At 38.7% G+C, this 21259-nt stretch overlaps 2 protein-coding genes across 2 annotated transcripts; both read left to right on the top strand.

Annotated features, from left to right (window-relative positions):
* Positions 1-4954: 4954 nt before the first annotated feature.
* chrnb4 (cholinergic receptor, nicotinic, beta 4 (neuronal)) lies at positions 4955-12142 on the top strand (the record flags this gene model as incomplete). Its single annotated transcript, XM_079259330.1, has 6 exons — positions 4955-5007; positions 7590-7731; positions 8825-8869; positions 9109-9218; positions 9622-10675; positions 11978-12142. 6 exons carry the CDS (start codon positions 4955-4957, stop codon positions 12140-12142), a joined length of 1569 nt encoding a protein of 522 aa, XP_079115456.1.
* A 632-nt stretch (positions 12143-12774) lies between these two features.
* chrna3 (cholinergic receptor, nicotinic, alpha 3) lies at positions 12775-20579 on the top strand (the record flags this gene model as incomplete). The annotated part of the gene is made up of 7 exons (XM_079259230.1): positions 12775-12796; positions 14985-15124; positions 17230-17274; positions 18754-18863; positions 19134-19857; positions 19924-20334; positions 20451-20579. 7 exons carry the CDS (start codon positions 12775-12777, stop codon positions 20577-20579), a joined length of 1581 nt encoding a protein of 526 aa, XP_079115356.1.
* Between the last annotated feature and the right edge of the window lie 680 nt (positions 20580-21259).

Below are 21259 nucleotides of genomic sequence, written 5' to 3'. Positions count from 1 at the left end.
AAGTTACAACAACTGCTTGCCATGGGCAATATTCCCAGAAATAGCCACTAATCAAGGAGAAAGAAGAAAGTCTGTCTCATCAATTGACCAGATTGAAAACAGCTCATTCCCCACAGGTAAGCAATGGAGAAAAAAACTATTTCATGTGAGCCAGAGTTTGCTTCTTTGGTCTGCAGATTGCAAATGTACTACACTGGTCCCTTTGAAACATACTATCCATGTCATTGTGTCCTACCTACAAGTAAAGCTGCTTTTGGAGATAATGACATGTTTTCAGTAACTTTATTCAGTTGCTTTTAACACCTATCGCTGGGTGAAGAGAGCAGTAATCACTTTCTCTATGTATTTTTGGGGTTTACAAGACATTGTGCTTTTGTCTTGTGACCTGATTGTCGGCGGTTTGAGTACTGCTCCCCTATGCTGCTGCAGTCCTGAGGGGGACACAATTGTTCTCTGATGGCTGGTCCCAAGCCCAGATAAATGCATAGGGCTGGATCAGGAAGGAAAATGATCAAAAAAAGAAGGGCATCTGACGTAAAAGATGTACCAGTTCATCTGTGTGATGATTTGCTGTGGCAACCTCTACAGAGGAACAAGCTGAAAGGGGAACAACAACAGCAATACGTGTTTACCAAATCATCATGCATCTTGCATCTTAACTGCAGTAATGTATGTAAAATTAACCACAAATAGTTGAGATATGTCACTCAGTTATTACAGTTAAAATAACATATAACTGCAATTTGTTCTCTGGTTATTCTTTTTTACTCTCTCAAGTTTTTAGTTTTGACTCTATCTACTTGTTAAAGTGGAACTATTATGTGCATTTCAGGCTAATTTATTTTTATTTCTGAGACCAGAAGGGCTGGGATTGATCGAGTTATTGTCACAAATCGCTTTATTTACTTCAGACCGACCCTCTCCGTAGGCTGTCAGATCAGCCTGTGGGGAAAACGAGTGGATTGAGACTCTTCTGCATTAAGCCCCTTCTCCTGCACTTCTACTGCACTACATCGGGATCGCGCAACGCAACTGCTTTCACCGTCATTGTAACATCTCATAAACAGAAGGATTAGGCTAATAAAAACTCAATAAAAAAACAAAATATAATGTCAATGCATAGCATACAGCTCTACATGTTGGAACCTGAATCAGACCCTGAAAACGAAGTGGAAAACAGCAACCCACAGCACCGAATGCATCTCTCTCTTTGGTAAACTCACCAGGCATCGTTCAAAATAACTTTATCCGACGTTTTCCACCCGCCTGATGTATTTGTACATGCCATTTGTTAATCAGTAGAAGATAACCAATACCCGAACCTTATCCCCCGGGACGTCACAAGGATTTCAAAGAAGAAATTACTTTCTAAAACGATGCATTTTTCGTTGCCATGGAAACCGAATGGAGAGAGTGCTGGAACTCAAACTCAAACTCAAACATGCGTTTAGGTGATAAAAAACAGTGCAGTTCAAATGTCTGATGAAGATTCAACACTGTAACACTGAAGAAAGCTCAGAAAACTTGAAATACCATAATAGCACCCCTTAAAACCAAGATTATAAAACACACACTCCCAACTGAAGCAGTCTTACCAGCTATCCAAGCTAATACCTTCCTTATCCAGATAAAGTCACACACAGACTAGTCAAAAACTCTCCACGGCATTCAAAAATTATCATAACACTTATATATCCCTCATAAAGCAGTGAGATGGGCTGATCATCCTGCAGGCTTTGGGACAGTACAGTAGATGATCAATATCTACACATAGCTTTAGAATCTGGTGCAGAAGCCAAGCACTTCAGGTAATGAACTGCCTGCTTGATATATATCCCTCACAGAGTGGGATTGCAGTGGTGCAACATGGTACTGCAACAGCAGCAATTCTTTGATTAGCCATTTCTCTTCCATCACGCTTCCTTGGCACACAGAAAACTTTCACACACATTTACCAACAGTGTGCTGGTGCCACCATACCCACTGCTCAACTGTGGCTCCTGCCGATGATCGCAGAGCTCATAGCTCATTTTTCATGTCTGAACTGCAACTTTGCAAATTATGCTGCTTTTATGTAAACATAGCCTTCTATGACTCGTATCTATTTTCTTCCTCCCATACTCATTAATGTTCCACTGGTCACCTAAAACATCTACATAAAAGCAATATATCTACTATACTGACACATGCTGTAACCATGAACATCTGTTTGGCTGCTTATCATACTTTTAGTTAATATAAGCAGATCTGGTTTAAAAAATCAAATATAATACTGTACCTGGTTCATTACTGTAAGAGCTGTTATAATAACGGGTATGATTCAATGCTTCATTCATTTATGCTGAGTTTACTTTAAATTAATATTGTATTGCAGGCAGTTGTTTTAACATTTTAATTTGTTGTCTCACATATAACAATCTTACAATAACATTTCCTTTTGTTTATTCTTGGTTTGGCATGAAATTACAAAGCACAACAAAACAAAATAAATTCAGGTTGATTACAGTTTGAATTGTGTGCCATAAAGTAAACTTTTGGTCAAATGTTTTGGTGTGAATCTGGTGCAAGATTAAGTATATACAGCAAGTTTTATGACATTCTATCCCATAATAAGGAAGCTGACATTAGCTGAATTAAAAATTAGTGACACAAAAAGAAGGCTACTCCTGCACAGCTCCAACATTTCAAGTCATATTAAAATGCTGTGTGTGGCAACAAAGCTGTTGTGTATGTTTATGTATGTTGCTGCACCTTCATAACTCAAAAATGCCAGAGAGAAATTCCCCCCAGGGTCTCATCGCTGAAGTTAATAAAGCAAGGGAACTGCCAGCATCTCTTCTGATGTCCACAAATAGATTGTTTGCCCGCTGTACATAAAGTGAAATATGCATGAATATATTTGATGATTTAGATGATGTTACTAGGGAGTAAATGCAGGATTATATTGCAGCTAATTTCTTGTCTGACATTTGTACATATGAGCAGCTGCAACACATCGGGCAGTTATTATGTGTCTCAAAGTCATTTCACTCCCTCTGTGGAAACCAGATTTAGTTCTTTGTGAATTAGGATGTTAAATTAAAGAGCCAGAGATGGAGTTAAAACCCCCCTTTTGGAACAAATAGCAAATTAATCTATCTCTCTATCAGTTAAAACATATAGGATAGGATCCTATTACTGATCCTGGGCTTGAATCCAGTGTGCAGACAAACGTCTTGCTTTCTAATCAGTAATTCTACCGTAGATGTTGAGCATTTCACAGCATGTCTCTGTAAACTGTCACCACTAATATAATGAAGCGGACAACCATTTAGAAAATGAACCGGCCCATGGCTCATTGAGCAGTTATGTTTTACCACTTATGGTAGAACTGCATCTTCAAAGTCTACCATTGAGTTTGTTGTAACAGTTTAAATGTGCATGCTAATACTGAAGCAAAGATAGGAGGATGTAACAAAACAGCAAGATCTGACATAGATCTGATGTAACATTAATGAAATGAATCTATTGCTTGACTTCATTCATAGTCATGGAAATGAAAATCTTGTTTTAAGCATCACACTGTACGGATATTATTGTTCACACATTATGGTAAAGAATTGTCTACAGTTTTAGCTTTTACTCCAATCAGCTCTTGCTTTTTTCATTTTCATATTAAAGTGGAAAAAAAGCTGACACAGTTTAAAAGTTTGTGATCAATAATTTGGACAAGGTTAACAAGTATGACTCAAATATTCTAAGAAAAACATGGTAAATTGAAAGTCAGTACTGTGTTTGTCAAGTTTGCAACTAAAAAAAACCCAGTATATTTTCATCCTTGGTCTTGTTAACTCCAGCTTGACAAAAAATAAATAAATTAATAAAACAATAGTGGCTGAAAACCTGATCAGCCTTTATTGATCTACTTGCAATGATCCAGAGCAGAGGTCTTTGGGGTTCAAATTTACAACCCCAGGGGAATAATTGGGCCTAGTCCTCATGCCTGATACAGGCCTTTGATTGGTCAGTATAATGACGTTTTAAGCTTGGTGACTGTAAATCTGCTATGCGAAGATTACACGCTTGCTAGCCTGACCAGACACCCCCCCCCCAGTAAATCTCACAGGCTGGAGCTGAGAATTATTTATTGTCCTCTCAGAAATGAGAAGTCAGAAAATGATCTCAAGTCACCAAGACCATGAAGTTGTGCTGGCTGGAGAGGACATGAGCCCAGATGAACCAACATCAGTGCTTTGGGTAATTTTACAGACGATGCTGATTTACAACATTTCTCCAGCTACTTGTCTAATGCTGATATGTCCAAAAGCCTTTTAAGTACAGATAAAATGGTTTTTTTAAATGGAATTTCTGATCTGAGCCTTTAAAAACATTTATCATGTTGTTTTTGTCGTTCTGTTTGTGGCCTGCAACAGGATCACTCTTTGCAATGAGGGTGTGGGAGCAACATAAAGGTCAGAAATGTGGATTTTATATATATATATATATATATATATATATATATATATATATATATATATATATATATATATATATATATATATATATATAGGCTTGCCTCCTCTTCATTTTCTTTTTTCAAAATACAAAGTACAACCTCTTAAGTGGTACATACATAACATTACGAACCCGTCCTATAAGACAGCAGCTACGCTGGTGTAAACTTGCTGTAACTGATCACAGACCGGCCACAGGTCCTGCAGGACTCGCAGGGCGCAGAGAGAGCAGCGCGCCAGGGGCAGGGTGCTGCGCCTTAGCATGATCCCGTGAGGCTGGTGAGGATCGGTGAATTTTTATAAGGTGAGTAGCTGTGAAGTAAGCTAATGATGGGGCAGCAGGGATCAGGACAGTGTTGCTGAACTTACCAACGCGGCATGTCCGATAGGAAAAGCGCTGAACACCGCGTCTTTGGAGCTTCGCCGCCGCCGCCTCCCGTGGACCAGATGGTGCCGTCAAAATGACTCGGGCTCTCTTCCTTCTCGCATACTTTTTCGCTTTGATTCATTGTAAGTGTGTCTTTTTTTTATTCTGTGTCTTAACCAGTTGATAAAGGCAGTAGTAGCACGCGCATCTGGGTGTAAGCGCGCGCGCCGGCTCCACTTTTTTGAGTCAGTGTTTCTGCAGGGAAATGATCTTCTCTCTTTTTGTGTTGTAAAGCTGAATTGCATATTGTAAATGAGAAGTTTTTAGTTGTGTCTTTGGAGAGAATTATGAAAGTTGAAGCTTTTTCAATTTCGTTTTACTAAATTTTTTTTAAATAAAAATAACATGATCATGGGAAGTTATTTTGATACTTCTTCATTTAGAGGTAATTGAAAGGAAAAAAAAGCAGCTGATCAGGAGAATATAAATTTAGAGCAAATGCAATTAAACATACTAACATTATTTCTTTAGTGTATAGGATATTATACAAATAAAAAGGGATGTAGTTGGTACATACTATATAGTTCCCACTTTGCCTCAATAAATATTGTCTAATTCATGATACAAAAATACTCCGGGTGTAAAAAAAAAGTTGTCAGTAAGTCTAATATTTATGTGATGAGCCCTCATTAGCAGAGAAACGGTCTTTGTGCTTCTGCTTTGTTCTACATATAAAGCCTTACACAGAGGAACAGATCAATTCCATGGTTCATTAATACAGATTATGCTAAGAAATGGATTATAAAAGATTATAAAAATTCTGGTTCTTTTGCTGCCATCATTATCACTTCCATTCTCCAATTGTATAACATTTTGGTGGAATAATGGTTTTTCAGAGTGAATGACCTTATCAACTTTAAAACAACTTTAATACTGTATCAACACGTCTGACCTCATTCTCAATCAGTGTAATGTCAATGCAACACTTACAAGAAGTTGCTCATTTTGCACAATCACCCTGCACACTCATGCAGTTCATGTATTGTGGACCACACACGGCAATCTTTCACGGGAAAAGCGGCTGGTTTGCAAGTTTTCTGCACTTCTTGGGAAGGAAGTGCTTGTTTGACCCTGTTTTCCAAGATCTTTGACAACATGCCATCTGTTAAATAATGCCGTTCAAGGCCCGATGGGTAGGACCTCAGCCAAGAGACAGACAAAGGCACAGTCATGGCAGCATACGCTGACCAGTGGGGGGCCAGACTGTCGCTACACCACACCCTGCAAAGCTGCAGGAGTCCACAGGCTGGTAATGACACACACAGTTTGATTCTTTGTAAGACTGCCACTAAAACAAGAACATCACAAAGCTTTACAGAAGGCCCATTCGAAGAACTTTTGTTGACAAAAATAATGTTCCGCTGTACGTTGATAATGGTGGTTTGAGTTCAGTTGGCCCATTAGGAAGAGTCTCACCTCATTTGAGTGTTCACCATGAGTTCGTCGACTCAGCTCCTCCACTCCGTTTAGCTGCACTAATGTACGTCTACATGTCCAGAAGATGGAAAAGGTAGTCGTACATACATCAGTTCTGCTCTGGGCGAGAAGAACAAGTCATCTGTTTTGATCAGGCTTGTCTTCAGTTGTAACTTGGGTTTATTTGTCAGGAATGGGACTTTGGGTGTGTTTTCGCATTTTCTCATTTAAAAGATTTTCTGGTTTTACTTAACTGTAGATTACAGTGCAAAAACCATACAGCTTTTTTTTTTTTTTTTTTTAAGTAATGAAATACTACCCTAATCTTTTATTTATTTATGTTATGTTATACTGAAAAGTTATTGTGGGATTTCCTATAATATTTCTATGAATGTTGAGAACGGCCATGCTCAAATAATAACTATTTTTAATCATTATCTCAACATAATAAAAATACTAAATACTTGAAATGACAATGAAGTCATATCTCCACATTTGGTGGAGACTTGATAAGTTAAAATATATGCAATGTATGTAATTTTATACAAAAAGCAACACGCCTTCCCGTTATTCATAACAGTGGTAATGCCACTACTTTTATATATATTCAACATTCCCATCAAACTGGATTTCTGTTTTCTATAATCTCTGGACTTGCATTGTTGGTCTGGTTAAGTCTGACTGTCCAAAACATTTTTTTCAAAAAGATTCTTTCCCTAAAACTAACTAAACCTGTTGCTGAAGATCAAACAAACTGAAAATGACAAAGAAGATAACTAAGAAAAAAATAACCTCACAAATCTACAAACTTATTTGGTTAAAGCCAAGACCTAGTTTTCTTATATGGACCATGTGTCCACCCAACCAAGACTTTACTTAGTATCAATGTATTACTATTTGGTGAAGAACCATGGCTTTACTCATGAGTGTTGGAGGCCATCTTGTGAGGACCTGGTCACTTTATATATGTTTATATATCAATGGGTCCAGGCATATTATCTTCTTTCACATCTGATTTGTGAAATTACAACATAAATTCTTGATTGTATAAAATAAAGCTAATTAACAACAATAAAGTGTTTTATGTGAGTACACTTAGAGCCATTTACAGTGATCCCGGTCATTTATCCACAGGTTTACAACAGATTATAGGTTTGACGTAGCCAAGGTTTGTCTGGAAACACATTTTTTAGATGTACATGTTCAGTTCCTTCACAAAAATAACTGTTGACCTGAACTGTGTCACCAGGTAGCAGTAGTGCTGAGTCAGAGGAACGTTTAATGAACTGGCTGCTGGGAAAGAAACGTTACAACCCACTTATTCGCCCGGCCATCAACAGGACCGAAAGAGTCACTGTGAAGCTGCAAGTGTCTCTAGCCCAGCTCATCAGTGTGGTAAGGCTGTGGAGATATGAGCAACATTTTTTATGAGCATGTTTGTGTGAGTGAGAGAAGGAGAAGACATTGTGTGGAGAGGATGAAACAGGGAATGAAAGACAGTATGATAGAAAGAGAATCATGGAAAAAAACCAAGCAGGAACCTTTGAGATGCTGTTAATTACAAAGCCGCCTCTCCTTCAGGGCCATAGCTCTAAATGGATGGATGAAGTGGAAAATAGATCTGGTCAGCTGTGATCTCTGCCTGTGTCATGCCCAGATTGAAACTTCAGCACATTGGATTAAACGAGGCTATAAAGCTGTTTTAGCCACAGCGTTCGAGGCTCCTTGCTGATTTACAGGGGAGGTTCCTTCCAGTTGCAGACCAGGACAGGAGTCTCATTTACAGCGGGTTTATGAGTGTGCATTGCAACCCTTGGGGTAATTGCCACTTGGTATCACTTTATTGGAAGTGTATGTTATAGAATTGTGATGACAAAGCAATTAATAAATTTGTTAACATGTAATCTGAAAGAATAATACAAACCTGCTGTCTTCCCCTTGTCAAGCTGCGGGTTTTGTATTTTTGCTGTTGCCACTTCCTCACTTGAGCGGTGGAACCATAATGAACAAAATAAAAAGCTTTGCAAAGAGGTTAAACAAAATGATAAAGACCATAAAATCCTCAAGAATATGTTTTTTGAGTAAACAACCCAAATAAACTGGGATTTCTTGCTGATTCTTTACAGTATGACATCGTTTTTTAAACAGAAGTCAGATGTGCTTTTACATGAAGAGAAACCAAAAGTGATTCAAAATAGCAAATGAAATCATGAGTGAAGTTTTAAACAGTGGTGTAAAAAGTCACAGAGGCAGGGGGTGAACATGGATCAGATGGCAGTCATGCGAGTAACTTCATCATTACCATCAACTCTCCATCTATTGACAAGCAACCCTTGTGACATTTTCACAGATAAGCTACAGTGATACTGATGTACTAAGATCTAATCTTAGTACATCTTAATCTAAATACTAATCTAATGACACAACTTTGTTTTTCTGTCAGATGATTGTACCAATTAAACCTTTGCCTAATGTGTGCTTTTTTCAGAATGAAAGGGAACAGATCATGACCACTAATGTTTGGCTCACTCAAGTAAGTGTTGTAAAGCTTGACATCACATTCTCTAAGAAGCTCTTTGTCTCAGTAAATGTCCTTACCCTCGAACTTGAATCACACCATGTCCATTCTTCTCTCAATGTGGAACAAACTGCTTTGGTAATTGTGCTTCCAACATATTTCACTGATAATGAGGCATGTAATTAGAAATGAGCTGGTATTGAGGAAGTGCAGTGAAATCAGAGCTAAGACTTGATGACCTTTTGTCTCTCCAGCACTGGGTTGATTACAGGTTATCCTGGGACCCTGCAAAATATGAAGGTATCGACAAGCTGCGTATTCCTTCCAGGCACATTTGGCTCCCGGACATCGTCCTTTACAACAAGTGAGCTTCTTTGTGGCGCTTTACTTCCAAAAGATTTTTGGTGTTCACACAACGTAAATATAAAAAAAAATACAAAATGATACAGAATCACTCATCTGTATGTTCGCTGATGTGTAGTTTATTCTTGATTTCTATATGCTTATTGTAAGATCTTTGAAATTGAAAGTGGCACACCATCTAAAAAGTCATTATACTAAACATAGTAGTCAGCAATCTCCCTCCATAATCATTCCTCTGGCATCCCCCACTGCAATATGGTTCCCAAAAGATTTACTCAGCCTTTGAGAGATTAAAGAGTGGCTAGCTCCAAAATCTAACTAGCAGCCAATGATAGCATTATAGACAGTCCTTTAAAGCCAGTTGACAAGCGCTTTAGTTTTCTTTCTGTTTTCTCTTTATGCAGCGCTGATGGAACCTATGAGGTAACAGTCTTCACCAACGCCATCGTCCTCTTTAATGGCAGCATCAACTGGCTTCCTCCAGCCATCTATAAAAGCGCCTGCAAGATAGAGGTCAAGCATTTCCCCTTCGACCAGCAGAACTGCACTCTCAAATTCCGCTCTTGGACATATGACCACACTGAAATTGACTTGATCTTGAAGTCTGAGATGGCTAGTATGGATGACTTTACTCCCAGTGGAGAGTGGGATATCTTGGCACTGCCAGGCAGACGGACCGTCAACCCTTTGGATCCCACTTATGTGGACCTCACATATGACTTTATTATTAAGAGGAAACCCCTTTTTTACACCATAAACCTTATCATCCCATGTGTTTTGATCACCTCTTTGGCCATTCTGGTCTTTTATCTACCTTCAGACTGTGGTGAGAAGATGACCCTCTGCATTTCTGTCCTCCTGGCTCTCACAGTGTTCCTGCTTTTGATCTCAAAGATTGTTCCACCAACCTCACTGGATGTGCCTCTAATTGGCAAGTACCTGATGTTCACCATGGTGCTGGTGACCTTCTCCATTATTACCAGTGTGTGTGTGCTCAATGTGCACCACCGCTCTCCCAGCACCCACACTATGCCTTCCTGGGTCAAGTTGGTATTCCTTGTGAAACTGCCTGCTTTGCTCTTCATGAAACGACCTAACAACTACTCTGCGCGTCAAAGACTACGTCAACAGCGGTGCCTACGAGCCAGGAGATCCATTTTGGGTCTGGGTTACCCAGTTGTTCTGAAAACAGGTTTTACTTTGTCATCTTCTGCATTACTGTCCTCTGACTCTGCCTTCTCCACTCCAGGACATAAAAATGTAATTCCTCCGATGGGATACATCCACAGCAACAGGAAAGGGGACTTACGTTCCAGTGATTATCTTCACAGTGGTTTCCCTTCCACCCAAGACCTCCATCAAAGAAGCAACTCAGACTGGGCTGCTGATGTCCAGGAGGCAGTGAACGGGGTGCGCTTTGTGGCTGAGCACATGATGGGAGATGACGATGACCAGAGTGTATGTATACACATTCAAACTAAACATTTTGCTGAATCCATGTGGTGTTGTGTAAAAAGTAACTTTATCTTAGCACTAAATCATTTACATATTTCACAATATTTCCTTTGAGGATAATCCAGGTGTTTTTAGAGTGATAAACAAACAAATTAGTTTAGGAAAATTATTCTTTGCAATAATTATTCTTTTGTGCTTTGTGTTTTTTTGTGTGTGTAGCATATATGTTTTGCTGATTGCAGAAAAAAGAAAGGCAGCAATTCTGTATTGTAACTACAGTTTGAAAACGTGTTTTTTAATGTATTTATTACTCTAATAATTCAGAATTGTTGCTTTTCTTGTTTTTTATTCTTTGTTTTTTTAAAGAAAATTAGACAATGTCTTTCTATCTCAGTACACTTGTAATTGTCACAATGCACACACTGAATGACCTTAAAAACATAAGTATAAAGAGCAAGATGAACTGCATTAAAAACTGAGACCACAACAACCCTCTCCCCTGTACTACTGTCTTCCTTCCACTTTCTAAGGATAAAAACAATCAAATTAACAAAAGGAAAAAAAATGATACACACACACACACACACATACACATTAGTACTGTTTCTGTCAAATGAAGCCTTAAAGATGAGCTGAAATTAAGATAAATAAGATCTGTGTAAAGATATTAAGGCCTTTTTTTTTTTTTATCTAGGTGACACTGTAGCCTAGCATAAAGCTTGGCAACAGAAATAAACAGCTTGCCTGACCCTCAAAAGTTAATCTATCATCTAATTACCAGCTAAGAAACAGATATTTACTAATTTATTTAATCTCATGACTGTAAGACACAAAAACAGTATATTATTGTTTTTTTTGTTTTTTTCTTGCTAAAATATGCTAATTGGTTCATACTTAGAAATTATAAAGCAAACATTTGGTTAACTTGGCACTCACAAGTCTTTGACATCCAGGCTCAGCTGTCAATGACATCATCTTCCATCAGGATGCAGTAACATTGCACACGTCACTTTGTGACCCTTGAAGTGCAGAAGGGAATACCACTAATCTCAAATAGTGGTTACGACCCATGAAGGCTTTAGTAAGTTGATTGCTTTCACAACTAATCAATCAAACTGGGAGGAAACCAAGAATGAGAAATTAGTTGTCTCAGGATCAGAAAGAAATGACAGTGGGTGAAATGGTCAACAGATATGTAAGAATAGATTTCACCAGTATGAAAATGGCTCATTACCTTAATCTTGAGAATTTTGGAACATTCTATTCAAGTTTGACTTAAAGTTTATAATTTCTGTATCTTTGCAGGTGATAGAAGATTGGAAGTATGTGGCCATGGTGGTGGATCGGATGTTCCTGTGGATATTTGTGATAGTGTGCGTGGTGGGCACCCTGGGCCTGTTTCTACAGCCTGTCTTCCAGAGGCAGATTGTTTCCAACCAGCAGCCCAGCTCAGAGACCCCTCGCATGTGATGAGCATCGGGGGAGACAGAATGCCTTCAGGGCTTTCATTACAAGCTGTTAGGATAAACAGTTATATGGGCATCCACTTCAGCAAAAGTTTTCTTAATGTTTGATTACTGCTGTGTGAGGACCAGATGCAGTGATACAATGTTCTCTGTGCCAAAACCTCTCAAACTACAGTTGGTAAACAACTAATGTGTAAATCAGTAGACCAAATATGTTTTAAAATGAATAAACATCATGTTAATATTTAAAACCATTTGGGATAAAGTAACAAAGCCTTGTTTGGAGAAAATGGAACATCGGCAGCAGACCTAATACAGCACACCGAGGTTCTGAACACGTTACATCTACAAAGGACAACAACAAAACTGGACTGACTGGAGCTCTCACTGCACTTCAGTATGCCAAACTCCTGCAGATAAATACCTCACATGACAAAGATATGTCTGCTGTTGCCGATGTTTAACTTCTGATTTGTGTTGCCATGTCACTGAAATATAATAAAGGCAAATTTGTGTCCTCTTGTAGTCCTGATTAAAAGTATAAAATGGCTACGGAAGTCTTAAAATTGTCACAGTCTTGCCAAAGTGCTTTGTTAATCTGTTTTGCCAGTGATAAAATTTGTACTCTTTGCCATTATGGTTATTGAAGATATGCCAGGTAGATCATTTTATCACATAGTGGAGACAGCCATGCACTTTAAATATGAGAATATGTGAGTAGGCAAAAAAAAAAAAAAAGTTGATACTACAAGACTGCTGAAGCTGGCTTTGATTATAATTTCTTAAAGTCCAAGTACTTTTATGGACTCCATAAGCCTGACGCAGTAATATTGGCTAAAGAAAAGAACAAAGGTTGAAGAAAAGAGAACAAAATTTGTTAATAGCCATCATTTTGGGTTTTTACATCTGGACAGATTTTTTTATGATCATTTTGAGATGATTAGAAACACACATGTAATTGGAGCTGGACAAAGTGTACAAACATTTACATGCAGACAGACTAAAGGTTTACTGAGCCATGACGAGTTTGCTAATTTGTGATTCTGCAGGATTTTGTTTCCTGAGATCTCCCTTGAAATTAAGACAGATGTCCATATTTCTGAGTGGACACACTTGTTTTAAGTTTTTTTATTCAAGTCACACAGCAGAATATTATGGTGTATTTCTGTGTGCATCTTTTTTTTTTTTTTTTTTAAAAACATCTCCTATTACAATACAAAAACTGTATTTCTGCAACAAGGAGTGAAGATTTAAGTTGGATCTGTAGATCTACTGAACTGTCTTTGCATGACTTGAAATGTGTTTGTCAATCAATACAGTTTTTTTTTAGATTAATTAAACCACAAAGTGCAGATGTACAAACAGGTCTGCATTCTCCTTGTGTGGAAGAAACCTTTCTGAAAGTCAAACTACCTACGTTTTTTTTTACAGTGTAGATCTTTACACATATAAATCTCCATCTGAAAGAGTTCAAGTACGGCTCCTCTGAAAAAGATTTATTTAACATCTGAGGACACTTCAGTTGGGTTGTTGTCAGAAAAGCAATTTTTTCTCCTGAAGGACAGAATGGTGCATTACATTACTGTCCAAAAATGGCAAAAATACAACTCCAGAGAACAGAGGAGAGCATCAGACACATAACTACATCCTAACTTATGTATCTTGGAAGAAAAAAGGAAATGAAGAGTTTGTCATAAAACACATAGACAAAAAATGAATAAATAAAGAAAAATCTGTTATGCTGAGGGCCTTTCAAGCCCCAAGCAGGTGGCACAGAAGCACATGAGCTTGTGTGAAGTCTGTGTCTTAATTTTATATGAATGTTTGTGAGTGGAAACACAAACAAGTACCACCTGGGACCACTGTCAACCCAGTGAAAGCTGAACATTTAATGTCATGACTTTTTTTATATTTTATTTCTATCCATCAAACAGCTCACGCCATTTCTGTTGTTGCTGACACTGTTGGTGCCAAAGAAAGCATATTTCATTTGACTCTAATGGAATCTACTACAATTTCACTATCTCTCTCTCTCTTTCGCTCTCTCTCTTTAATTTCTCTCTCTTTTGTGATGCTTCAGGGTTTTTTAAAATATAACACATCTCACAAGATTGAGATTGTGAAAATCAGGCTTAAAAAGCTTGTTATAGAGCAAATGGACTGTTTCTCTTACCCTGATTTGTTAGGTAAATATAAATTGTGTTTTTTTTTTGTATTGTGTGACTCTTTTCAGCCAGCTGAGTGGTTGCACGCCTCAGTGTGGCTGTGCCTCCCTCCCCCTACTCTCTGGTTCCGTCTGCAGCTGCAGACACGCTTTCACTCTTTCTACTTTCTCTCTGTGTGTGCTTCGCCGAGCTCTGCTGCTGCTGACCCCCCAGATTCAGTTGGCATCTGTCAGCTTAAACAGGATGAATGCCAGATTTTGCTTCATAGTTCCTTGCTGGTGGTTTCTTTTGCATCTTCTATCAGGTAAACATTGTCCTTTTTTTTTTTTTTTTAAATATCTTACTTACTTGTTGCTTTAGATGTGCTGTTATGTCTACTTATAATATAACAAATAATGAGGTTTCTGGCAATTTTTCTATAGAAAATGCATTACATATAATCCAATGCATTAATTAAACAAGTGCATATTTAAATGTTTAAGTTGTAATCAACATAAGAGTGCTTTCATCTGGCTTTGGGTTTGCTGTCCATGCTTGTATCTGTAATGATGCAACATGTTACTTTTAGCACATAACTTCAGAAAAACAGCACCAATTCCAGAAAAAAGTCAAAGCTGTGGTTCTGCCATCTGAACAGTCAAGCAGTGGATGATCCATGTGTGACATTGTGCTTTGGTGCAGGAGGCATATGTTCAGAGGCAGAGCATAAGCTCTTTTCTGTGATATTCTCCAACTACAATCAGTACATACGGCCAGTGGAAAATGTTTCTGACCCAGTCATTGTGCAGTTTGAGGTGTCGATGTCACAGCTGGTTAAAGTGGTAAGTGGCCAAAAGGCTTCTTTCTTTTTCCCGTGCTGATGTTTAGGATGTCTGTTATTTATGGCACAGCACAGTTTAAACATAAATAACTGTTCAAATGAGCACTATCTAGAAAAATGGAAAACAATTTATGCTGTATAAAAGAAGAACAGTTTGTGTGCCATCTCGTTAACTTCTGTAGACGATGAAGTTTTATGAAGGGACAGAATTGGGATGAGATCTGCGACACCTGCAACACTCCCTGCCATGCCCAGCAGCCCTGTTTTGTAATCCTGAGGAGGGAATTAGACAAAAACAGTGGCAGAGTAGCTGTCTGTCTAAGACAAGATGGGAAATGTCAGCTGTCTGAGTGGCTCTGAAGCTAAGCAGCTTCTATGACTTGGTCACACCAGTCAAATGAGTAGCCTTGATTGTATTAGTGGGGTTTGCAGAGATTTGCTGATTGCAGATAAGCAGACCAGACAGAAAACACATGGGACCCTATTCACTAATACAGATCCAGGAACAGTGATTCTAGCTTCATTCAGAAATGCACAACTTTAGATGTATTGTGAACTGCTCTGTGTCTTATTTCATTTTCTTTCTGCAAGTTCATAATATAAAAGCTTATTAGTGCACTCAAATTGTTTTACTCTAAAAGAACACCAACATTTTGTGCAATTTATTTATTTGATTTAATGCCTGGCTAAATAAACTACAAACTGTATTCTTGCTTAAACAATTAGCTAATATATCACATAACACTGTGCTCATCTACGGAAAAATGTCAGGCAATCTTTTGCTATTGTAATAATACTTCACCACCTATAATTACATTCATATGGCTTTTTTTTAAATACAATTTCAGAAGGTGTAGAGCTCATTCCTCATCAGTCTTCTTTTATCTCTAAAGAATCAATGTTATTGTCCTCTCAAGAGACTTAGAGATCTATGAAGAATTGCATGGGAAGAGAAGAGGAAGTTAAAAACAAAAACACAAAGGAAACTCTGTTATGTTTTCCCAGACTTGAGAAACATCAGTGATGATGTACCCAGGTACATTAAGATGATATATGTAAAAAAAATTGCTTAGTGTAGCAGGTCACTGGGCTTGCAGTGCTGATGGATGACTTTCCCTTTAGCAACACCTGGTGCCCCTAACTCAGATCCTATTGATATTGGTTTGCCAAAAACAACTGCAACATGACTATATGAATTTATTCAGACCATAAATCGACCATTGGCTGTGCCGCTTGAGTCATCATTTCATAATCAGGGAAGAGATTCCTGGACTTTGGTAGCATCTAGTTTGTTACAAAATGCTATAATTTTATTGATTATTTTTTCTTTAGTCAGATGAAAACATTGATCCAGTACATTTTTCTTGCATGTGAAACCAAAACCACGAGCTTGTTGGTGTAAAATTCATACCATTGGGAACTTCAAAACTGCATATTTGAAGCATTGTAGAATTTGCAGAGGAAACAGACTACCTTTTAATTTTACATCCTGTTAAAAATTTCTTAAAAACATGCAAGTGAATCACATATTTGAGTTTAAATACTCTGATTGATTTGGTGGCAAGCCACATGAGATGTATGTTAGCATTAAAAGTTCAATTAAACTTCTGCTCTCCCAAAGATAATCAATATCTGATATACTGCAGCCGTCAGTCCACCTGTGCTTCCCATAGAGCCTAAGAAGTCTCCTGGATAGCAAATGGTCACATGAATGGTTAATGTTATGCACTGGGTCATGAGATTGGTTCATTCACGGTCTAACTCACACGTAAACCTGACCCCCACAGATTTGCTCTCTCCCTCCCCTCCCCAGTCCCTCTGCTCCAGCGTTACCACTGAGAATAAAAGTTAAGGCTGTGGTTCAACCTTCTGGCTCCAGCTGTCATGTGTGTTATGCTCCAGGCATGCAAGACACAGGTGCATCTCTCTGAATCCTCATGTCTGGTCTACACTGAGGCCTAACCCTGCAGAAAGCACACACACAGCTCTCAGTGGGGAATTGCATAATTGCCTGTGACAAAATTCTTCCAGTTCTGACTGAATATGTTAATATTTATCTGTTTTTTGTTTTTTATGTCTTCATAATTAAATATATCATGTTTTCAGGATGAAGTCAATCAAATCATGGAGACCAATCTATGGCTCAGACATGTAAGTTTTTAGTGCACGACTGTTAAAATAGACCTTGAGCAAGGGCATCAAATATGGATCCAGACTGCTGTCAGATATAATTCTTTGAAGCTAGACTGACAGGATGAATTATGCATAAGTAAGCTGTTTAAATACACTGATAACTGTGATCCTATCTAAAAGGAAAAAGAATACACTTAGATTTCATATTAAATTAAATGTTTTGAACTATATAAGTTTATAATCTTGTGAATAGGAAAACTACGTTTCTGCATTAACATGAACTTCAAAGTTTAAACCTGGTTTATTGTCATTAAATTGTATGGAACAAAGGTACCTCATAATTAAAGCTAGTATGTACAAGCACTAAACCGCCTGATGCCTTTTTACCACATGGTGTCTCTGCGTTAATACACAGTGTGTTGAACTGAACCTGGTCTGAACCTGACCTGAGGGAAATGGGGCAGGGCAGGTCTCATTTCTTTATTTTTTTCCCAAGAATTTAGCAAATTCTCTTCTGTGTTAGGATATATTTCTGCTGAAGAACTGAGCTCTTATTGCTTTAGGTGTTATGATTTCTTAAAATGATCTGATTTCTTGTATTTGTATTTTTTCCACGTGTTTATGTGTGTGTTTGGAGTATGCATAAAGTACAGTAATTATGAATTCTGTATTTCCCTTGCTGCCCATCCCAATTTTACAAAACACTTTAGATACAAACAGTTTCATAATTAAGGTAATTATTTACACCACTACCTTTACCTTCATGCGTCTCACAATTATCACCGGCTGTTCTGAGGAAAGGGTCAAACCCAGTGGCCACAAGATCCATAAAACACTCCCAGTGTGTGAGATCTCTCAGCATTCTATATGTTAACATTTCACATTTGGATATGATAGCTTTTAAATGCTTTTATGAATGGTAATATGCCAATACAGAAATCCCATTTGAAATAAATCAAAAGTAGATACCAGTGACTTTTCATTTCTCCTTTACACAGGTTACCTGATGTTTTACACAGACTACTTATAGCCTTTTTGAACAGCACACTTAGGAAACTGTTTCATCTTCTCCCAGTTTCATGCCAAGTTCAACAGTAGCAAATTCAGATTAAAGACTCAATGAAAACTGATTCTGTTTAATGCCATTGTGGGATAGTTAGTTGGTGCTTCTGAGTGACATTTTTTCTGAAACATTTGTGCCAAATTATGATGCACATATCCAAATGCCATTGGAATGAATAGAGGAGCTTTTGGTGAATCTTTAACTTTTAATCTGGTGCCACCGTCAAGACAAACTTTTCATTAGACTGAAACTAACAAATTGGTATCCCTTACATCCCTTAACTTATTTTTCTCATTTCTCCAACCAATTAGAGAAATGAGGAAAGTGTGTGCAAAATTGTGCTTTTTGTGCTTTCAGCATGATGTTAACTCACAGTCAGCATGTTACTGTATGAATGGTGCTGTCTAAATGAGTTATTATTATTTCTTTATTAGATTTGGAATGACTATAAACTCAAATGGAACCCAAAAGATTTTGGAGGAGTAGAGTTTATTCGAGTGCCATCTAGCAGGATATGGAAACCAGACATCGTCTTGTACAACAAGTGAGCATAACAACATCATGCATTTCTGGTGGAGAATCTCTTTTGATCTTTGGTGTGTTTACATGAAAAGAATTTCCCACAATGTGAAGGTATTATAGTCGACATTGGTCTTCTGTGTTGCTTTTGGTTTTGAGGATTCTTCAGAAAGAATATACACACTGTTCACCTTCTGAATTTTGTCTTATAACATAATAGTCAGTTGTTTTATGTCATCAGCTTTCACCATGCTGCTGTTTTCAACACACTCCTGCTCGTCGTCTCTCTGTACAGTGCAGTTGGAGATTTCCAGGTGGATGACAAAACAAAGGCACTGCTCCGCTACAACGGTGATGTTACGTGGATTCCTCCTGCGATATTCAAGAGTTCCTGCAAGATCGATGTCACATACTTTCCCTTTGACTACCAAAACTGCACGATGAAATTTGGCTCCTGGACCTATGACAAGGCCAAGATTGACCTCGTTCTGATTGGCTCAACTATCAACCTCAAGGACTTCTGGGAGAGCGGCGAGTGGATGATAATCGATGCTCCTGGCTACAAACACGACATTAAGTACAACTGCTGCGAGGAGATCTACACAGATATCACATACTCATTGTACATCCGCCGTCTGCCTCTTTTCTACACTATCAACATGATCATCCCCTGCCTCCTTATCTCCTTTCTCACAGTGCTCGTCTTCTACCTGCCGTCTGACTGTGGTGAGAAAGTCACTTTGTGTATCTCTGTGCTGCTGTCCTTGACTGTCTTCCTCCTTGTCATAACAGAGACCATTCCTTCTACCTCTCTAGTCATTCCCTTGATAGGCGAATACCTGCTCTTCACCATGATTTTTGTCACTCTCTCCATTGTCATTACTGTTTTTGTGTTGAATGTCCACTACCGCACACCAAAGACCCACACCATGCCCTGCTGGGTACGGACTGTGTTCCTGGGACTGCTGCCTAGAGTGATGTTCATGACCAGACCAGAAAACGACCCAGAGAAAGCAAATGTAACTGGAAGTGTTCAAACGATGCATTCAAGACCCTGTGCAGTTCATTCATCGGGTACGCTGCAGAAGCATCACAAGCCGCAGGCTCTGGCCTCCAGCGTTGTGTCGAGCCTTACAAACCGCCAGCACCTCTATAACAACACAGAGCTCTCCAATCTAAATAACTTGAGCGGAGACTCGAACAAATGTGCTGGTTCTGGGTTCTTGTGCTGCGAAGGTCGTTGCAACTGTTGCTGGCAAAAGAGATCTGGCAAACTGCCTTCAGACTCTGGAGGCGGGAGTGGTGGACTGGGCAGCCTGGGGACCCTTACCGGATGCAGTGCTGTTGGGGTAGGAGGGGACAGTCAGTGCTCCAGCTCTGAGTCTCTGGATGCTGGAATAATATCCCTTTTACCACTCTCTCCTGAGGTCAGGGAGGCCATTGAAAGTGTTAAATATATAGCAGAGAACATGAGACTCCAGAATGAAGCAAAGGAGGTAAGAATATAGTCAAATTACTATTTTTAGTGGATATTTCTAAGTATTTTTTACGTCAATCAAACAATACAATGGCAATCTAACACTGAAAATGTTTCCTTGTGATTCTCTTGCAGGTTCAGGATGACTGGAAGTATGTTGCCATGGTTATTGACAGGATCTTTCTGTGGGTTTTTGTCCTGGTGTGTATCCTGGGAACAGCTGGCCTCTTCCTGCAGCCTCTGTTACTCGGGGAGGACATTTGAATATTGAAATGCAGAGTACTGAAATAAGGCTGTACCTGTCAAATAAAACTTCTGTTGCTCAGAGAAAATCGATACTGAGAATATAAAGCAAGGAGAAAAAAGTTATGGTGGTGTAATGATTTCATTCATTTTCCAAACTGCTTATTCCAATTCAGGGTTGCAGGGAAGCTGGAGCCTATTCCAGCTGGCTTTGGGTGACAGCTTGCCAGTCCATTGCAGGGCCACACAGAGAGAGATGAACAACCACTCACGCTCACACTCACTCCTACGGGCAATTTAAAGTAACCAATTAACCTATCATGCATGTGTTTGGATGGTGGGAGGAAGCCGGAGTACCTGGAGAGAACCCCACTGACCAAACCAGTCAAGGATCGAACCAGTGACCTTCTTGCTGTGAGGCCACAGTGCTAACCACTGCGCCACCATGCAGCCGGTGTAATGATTTCTTTAAACAAAAATGGTTTGTTTGTTTGTTGAAAATGTTTCAAAGACTCTTTTAAAAAGAGCAGAAAGAAGACAAAAACTGAAAGGGTTTTCTTCTTTCCAACTTGCTCTCCAACCTACCAGAGTATCAAGTGATCTGATCATTCAGATTGGAAACCTCCACCAGCATACAGTGCTAATAATAAAACCGACATTACATGGGGTATTTGTCATAATATAACTGGAGCGATTTAAGA

Source organism: Telmatherina bonti (assembly GCF_933228915.1).
Source record: "Telmatherina bonti genome assembly, chromosome: 1".
Taxonomy (NCBI): domain Eukaryota; kingdom Metazoa; phylum Chordata; class Actinopteri; order Atheriniformes; family Telmatherinidae; genus Telmatherina; species Telmatherina bonti.
The sequence above is the reverse complement of the archived record's forward strand: the minus strand, read 5'-3'. Positions and strand labels throughout refer to the sequence as shown.